At 31.6% G+C, this 6,202-nt stretch overlaps 1 protein-coding gene across 3 annotated transcripts; it reads left to right on the top strand.

Moving 5' to 3' along the window:
- The first annotated feature begins 637 nt into the window (after nucleotides 1–637).
- Nucleotides 638–5,865, top strand: LOC108724152 (zinc finger protein 267). Of its 3 annotated transcripts, XM_018450346.1 has the most exons (4): nucleotides 638–919; nucleotides 2,220–2,606; nucleotides 2,735–2,905; nucleotides 2,996–5,865. In XM_018450346.1, exons 1-4 carry the CDS (start codon nucleotides 779–781, stop codon nucleotides 4,355–4,357), a joined length of 2,061 nt encoding a protein of 686 aa, XP_018305848.1. In that variant the 5' UTR covers nucleotides 638–778; the 3' UTR covers nucleotides 4,358–5,865. The 3 variants fall into 3 exon arrangements, with proteins under 3 accessions (XP_018305848.1, XP_018305847.1, XP_018305849.1); XM_018450345.1 differs by having other exon boundaries at nucleotides 641–919; nucleotides 2,735–5,865; XM_018450347.1 differs by lacking the exon at nucleotides 638–919 and having other exon boundaries at nucleotides 2,263–2,319; nucleotides 2,394–2,606; nucleotides 2,735–5,865.
- The last annotated feature ends 337 nt before the right edge of the window (nucleotides 5,866–6,202 follow it).

Raw genomic sequence — 6,202 nt, 5'->3', positions numbered from 1 at the left:
TTTTGTATTACTTACTACCAGCGCGAGTTGTAATTGGCCACTGCTTTTCCACTTTCTGCTTTTTCGTCAAGATGTGAACGCGCCCTTATATTTCCATCAGTTTCTGCCCATGACTGTACATACGTAGGCTGTGTTCCAAATTTACTACTGGCACAGAAAATGCTATAGTTTACGTTAAGTGCACTATAGATTTTCAGTACTGGCAGTCAATTTTCGAAGGCCGGAATCAAACTACGCATTGAAGATTGAGGTTGAAGATTGAAATTCGACCAATAAGGACAAAGAAATTTTAGCTCCTATTATTTTGATTGGTCAAATTTCAATCATTCAATCTTCAATCTCAATCTTCAATGCATGTGGTCTGTTTTCTGTTCCTGCACTAGACTGCACTAGACTGCACTCTCTTTCTCGCTTTCGTTAAATATCAAACATAGATCTATCTCACTTTAAGTTCCAAAAGTGTACACTAGTTCAGCCACAGAAAACAGACCTATGGTCTGATTCCGGCCGAACACAGCCGTATTATACACACATCATACAAAAATATTTCATTTTTCACATTTCCGCCCTAGGGAAAAAGTTACATGATCACTACTTTAGTCTATCCTTTCTGTGGCGTTGGCGGCGGCAGCGACGGTGACGGCGTTGGCGGTGGCTGGTGGCGGTGGTTTTGTGCTAGTGTTTATCGCTCTTGTTGTGTATGTCACGCAATTGAAAACCTTCTTTCTCTTTTTGTGCGATTTTTCAGTATTTGCGATTTGTTTATCGTGGAAAAATAATGTCGGGATACCGCAAGGTGAACTATTACGAATTGTGTCGATTGTGTACTAGTAGTGAAGGTAACAAGATGAATATTTTTCGTGATGAAGGACGTAGACGACAATTGCAAACAAAAATACAGACGTATCTTCCGATACAGGTGAGCATTCATGCTCAACTCGCGAGCTATTCTTGGTTCTTTTGTAATAATGTGATAATTACTCAATCCACTTAACTCTATTTGATAATTTCATATGTCATGAGTAACACAAGACTCCAAAGTTCAGAAAGTCTACAAAGAATACTTGTGAGATCTTTGACTTTAAGATTACACTTTGATCCACTTGGTGAGAATTATTTTTACACGGAAATCCATGACATTGGAATAATTTTTTAATTATGAGATCATATTGTTTATATATACTTATGAGTTAATGTTTTATTCAAAATATAACGATGTTATTATAGTCTTATATTCTAGAATCTAGAATATAAGACCATAACGATAATATACATTTATTTATTTATATGTGTATAATAAAAAGAATATTTAAAAACGTTTTGATAAAATTTAATATAAATCACAGTTTATTACATATTTATCTATATGTATATATATATGCGTGTGTGTGTGTGTGTGTGTGTGTGTGTGTGTGTGTGTGTGTGTGTGTGTGTGTGTGTGTGTGTGTGTGTTGTGCAGAAGCTTAACAAATTCATGAAAAGAATTTAAATAATTAAATGTTTAATTTAATTAATTTGAATAAGAGCCACTGTCACCAAGCTCAGTTAACTTAACTGGCCAGTAAGTCCATCGGAATTGACCAATCGCATTTGTCAATTCCGACTAACTGGCCAGTTAAGTTAACTGAGCTTGGTGACAGTGGCCCTAAATACTTTCTTTTTATTTTTTTTTAATCTTTTGATTTAATAATCTTTTGAAAATTTATAAAAGTTCAGTTTTCATATAACCATAATATAAACAAGCATATCCTTATGTAATTATTTATATTGTTTCTCTATGATACATTTCAATAAAGGTATATCATTATATTATGTATCATTAATGTCAATCGATATTTTTATATAGAATTGTTGATAAAGCTTTAATATGCTATTATTGATAAAACTTTAATATGCTTCTTTAAAATATTAAAATATTGTTTGTTTATATTATTTAACTAAAAAGCACAGTTGTGCTATTAATATAGTCAATTTTAATAGATTAAAAAAATATATATATTTTGTTTATACAAATTGTCAAAATAATATAAATTCTAATTATTTAATAGATTAATTTAGCTATTAATTTATTTCTAGCACATTCATATATATGACGAATTAACATTTAATTCTAATTGCGCCAAAACTAAAATAGAATAAATTATATATATGTATACACATATAAATGAATAAATTTTTTATTTGTTTTTAAAAATTAAAACTATTTCTATTTCTTGAAGATTATGGAGGAGGATTCATTACCAAAAATTGTATGCCATGAATGCGTCAAGAAGCTAGAGAATTTCATAGAATTTCGAGAAACTGTTGTCAATGCTGAGGGTATGTTGGAATCTTATTTCACTTCACTTCGTTTTTCCGAGGAATTTCTGAAAGAAGGAAAAGTTTATGTAAAGAATACTGAAAAGGAAAGATCGTCTACACCAGAGGATGAAGTTCTAAAGTCAATGGATAAACCAACACCAGTGGGAAGCCAAATAATAAATAATCAACAAACAACAGATCAAATACATCAGCAACCTGTCGTAGTTAGCAATATAAATACTTCTAATATACAAATTATTAGTGGTGTTCAAGCAAGAGTACAACAATACAAATGTGCTATGCAGGTCTGTAATAAATAAGTAAAATTTTTTATATTAAATATTAAAAATAATAAAGTTTTTTATATGTTGCTGTATCTATTAAAGATTATTTATTTGCATTAGAAGTATTAAAATATTTTTTTTGGGTTTAGATGCAACCAGGCGGAATGGCGGCAGCTGTGGTTGAAGCTACAGCAGAAACTCATTACAGTTACCAACAACAAACTTCTCAAGTATCATCACAACAATCAAATGAAGCGCAAAATCAAATCAATGATCAACAAAATCAATCTCCTGTAATTCAGACACAAACTCAAAACCAAGTACAGAATCATAACCAAATAAATCAGCAAGTACAATCCCAAAGAGCAATGTCTCAACAATTGAATCAATCGGCACAGTTATCTCAACAGGTCCAACAACAGAGTCAAAGTCAAATCAGTCAACCGGTACAGGGTCAATCACAGATATCACAGCAGCTTCAACAATTACAGAGGCAACAACGTGAATTTGAAAAGCAGCATAGACAACTTCAACTTGAGAAACAGCAAGTGCAAATTATAACACAACAAGAATTTTCAGTGAAACAAGAGACACCAGTTGTACATCAAAATAATAATATAGTTTTCAAAACTGAAACAGATATAGAACCGAATCAACAAATTATACAAAAGATACAATCCGAAACCCAAAAAGATGAATCTCCTAACCCAACTGTACAAACTTATACTACAGTACAAGCAACGCCAGAAGTATTTCTAAATTTAGGTTTCAAAGAGACTCCATTGATGACGATTCGAGACGACAAAGATTTTAAAGAATTGACAAAAACGTCGTCTGATGACGGAATGTCTCGTAATTCAATCGAACAAATCAGAGAATTTCTGAGGCTTAGATCAGGATCGGAGTCAAATTCTCTAATCACTGTCAATCCTCAAGGACTTTCACAGGGTGGAAGAAATGCTATTTGTCGCGATTGTGGTAAAAGCTTTCCTTCATTCAATCAAATGAGCAATCATAATTGTAATGTTGAGACACTTGTAAGCGAACCATCAGATTCCGGAAGTAAGGATGATTCCTTGCAAACTAATGTTAATTCTTTTAATTGTGACATTTGTAGTAAGCCATTTAAACGGAAAGAGCATCTTTTTCAACATCGAAAATTACATACCGGTGAGCGACCGTATGTGTGCACGACATGTTCAAAAGCATTCAGTCGTAAAGAACATTTAGTTAGACATTCGGTTTCTCATACTGGACAGAAAATGCACGAATGTGAAATGTGTGGTAAAAGTTTTTCACGTAAGGATAATCTACATAAACATCGAAAAACGCATGGTGTATCTGGTCCTTACATCTGTGAAACTTGCGGAAAGTCATTTGTTGTAAAACATTATTATGTGATGCATTTAACTACTCATGCGGTAGCTGTCATGGATGGTATAAATTGTCCTGATCCATTTCCATATAAATGCGATATATGCCACAAAGCATTTTCAGTAAAACAATATCTTACTACACATAGACTTAGACATAGATCGAAAAATAATAATTCTGCACAAAATAGTTTAAACGGGCATCAACAACAGTCGAATCCCACAAATAATGTGAATGTAGTAACAAATAACGTTAGTAATACTGGAAATTTAAATAATAATGGGCAATCTAGCAATGAGTCGACTGTTGAAATGCAAAGCGTTATTGAACGGAACGAACAAGTTAATAGTTCATTTGCTAACAGTCAGTATCATACTAATATGCAAGAGTTTCAATGAGATAAGGGAAAGCGTGTCTATTATGTTCTCTTGCCAAATGGTAACAATCATAAAATCGTGGTTGTATAAGCAAGAGAAACTTTATGACACGCTAAAATATTTTCTTATGGTTTTGTTCTCTTGAACGAACGTGGTATTTGTACTTTAATACTATAGGAATGAAATCAAAATGATTATTCTAACAAATTAGATATTTTGATGTACACACATCGGACAGAAAGTAGATCTGTTGAATTCACCGGACATAACGATATATTTTGCCAACAAATTATACGGAATGCATGCTGTAGTTTTTAAATGAATGATCATTCGGATCTAATATTTGAAAGATATGTGTTATTATATGTTATTAAGGGGATGCTGGAGTGACGGCCGAACTTGATCAATGTCGATAATACAAACTCTTTTTAGTTTCAAATTATAAAAATGTCGATAATAGACATCTTTAATTAATTTCTTACATTATCGTTCTGTCTCACTCAAACGCATACATCTGTCCTTATCTAACATATTACAGCGCAATCTTTTGCAAGATCTGACACCTACGGCTAGACACAATTATTGCTCTGTTTATCATTCTGAGTCTTTGCTAAACATACATATACACATAATTTGCAGCTGAATATGAAGCCTAGTCTACAATGTGTTTTTGCTTCCTGTTTCTTGTTTCTTATTTTATTCTTTTTCCTTCTCTACAATCGTTTTATCGACAATCGCGTTTCTTTCCACGTGTTTCTTGTCTCTTCTAAAGTTTACTTCCAAAGCTCTCCAGCGACAGAAAATGAAGAAACTGGACAAAAAGCAAGAAATAAAAGTGGTAAAAAGCAAGATACTGGAAACAAAGAGCACATTGTAAATTAAGCTTAAAACTTCTTTTTAAGCTTTCAATCTTAATTCTAGAAACTTAATATTGTTTGTTCATGTAATCCGACGGGTGGTGCAATGTTATTTTGTCCATACGAGCTATAGAACTTTTATATTAAGGAATCGTCTACATCAGATGACAGCTTTACGAGTTGAAAAATGTAAGTTCTTAATTTTTTTCCGATCTTATAATTAGTATAAAGTTCACTGCTCTACTTCCAGTTTTGCGTCTACTTCAATCCTGTAAAAGGAGATTTTTATTTCGTTCAATCAGTTCAGAAGTTTTTATACGGCTGTAATGTATCAATAATTTCATGACTCCACCATCCCCTTAATACAATACCCCTATACTTGTATGCAATATTCTGTATATGAGTATATTCATATCTACAGCAAATACAATGATTATAGAAATTCAAAATCATTCAAGGTCACAGACATAAAAAAAGTTGAAAAAGAAAGTTCATCGTCCACTCTCGAATGTGCGCCAACAAACATTAGTGTATATATTCTAATTTATTCTTTGAAAGAACCAAAATAATGATGAATAATTTTGCAAGATGTAATATGTCCGTATTATTAAAATCACAAATCAGTTTGAACTTATGAATCTTGCCAGTACAACGAAGTAATTGTATTGATCCATTAACTGGCATATAATGGAGTAAATTAAGATTTACATTTATAGATGCATTTATGTGAATGTAATAAGTTATACAGAGATGTTAAATAATCAAATTGTTTATATCACATTTTTCATAAAATGAAATTGAAATGTACAGAATTTGAAAGATTTTTGTCTAAGACATGTCTTTTATAAATTTTTCGACGACAGATTTATTTATTCAACTGCATTTTCTTATATCTGTAACACTTGAAATAAAATGCGTATTCTTGTTATGTTTTAGAAAAAGAAAGAAGGTAGAAATATAGAAAATTTGATATACATTTAAAATAAAAAATTAAATAAATATATTAAGA

Source organism: Mycetomoellerius zeteki, unplaced genomic scaffold, assembly GCF_001594055.1.
Source record: "Mycetomoellerius zeteki isolate Tzet28-1 unplaced genomic scaffold, Tzet1.0 scaffold28, whole genome shotgun sequence".
Classification (NCBI taxonomy): domain Eukaryota; kingdom Metazoa; phylum Arthropoda; class Insecta; order Hymenoptera; family Formicidae; genus Mycetomoellerius; species Mycetomoellerius zeteki.
The sequence above is the reverse complement of the archived record's forward strand: the minus strand, read 5'-3'. Positions and strand labels throughout refer to the sequence as shown.

What these genes read in the sequence shown, in the direction of transcription:
- LOC108724152 (XM_018450345.1), top strand. Translation starts at nt 779, where the DNA reads ATGTCGGGATACCGCAAGGTGAACTATTACGAATTGTGTCGATTGTGT. An exon ending in AGACGTATCTTCCGATACAG is followed by an intron (nt 920 to 2,219) that starts GTGAGCATTCAT and finishes TATTTCTTGAAG; the next exon opens with ATTATGGAGGAGGATTCATT. An exon ending in AATACAAATGTGCTATGCAG is followed by an intron (nt 2,607 to 2,734) that starts GTCTGTAATAAA and finishes TTTTGGGTTTAG; the next exon opens with ATGCAACCAGGCGGAATGGC.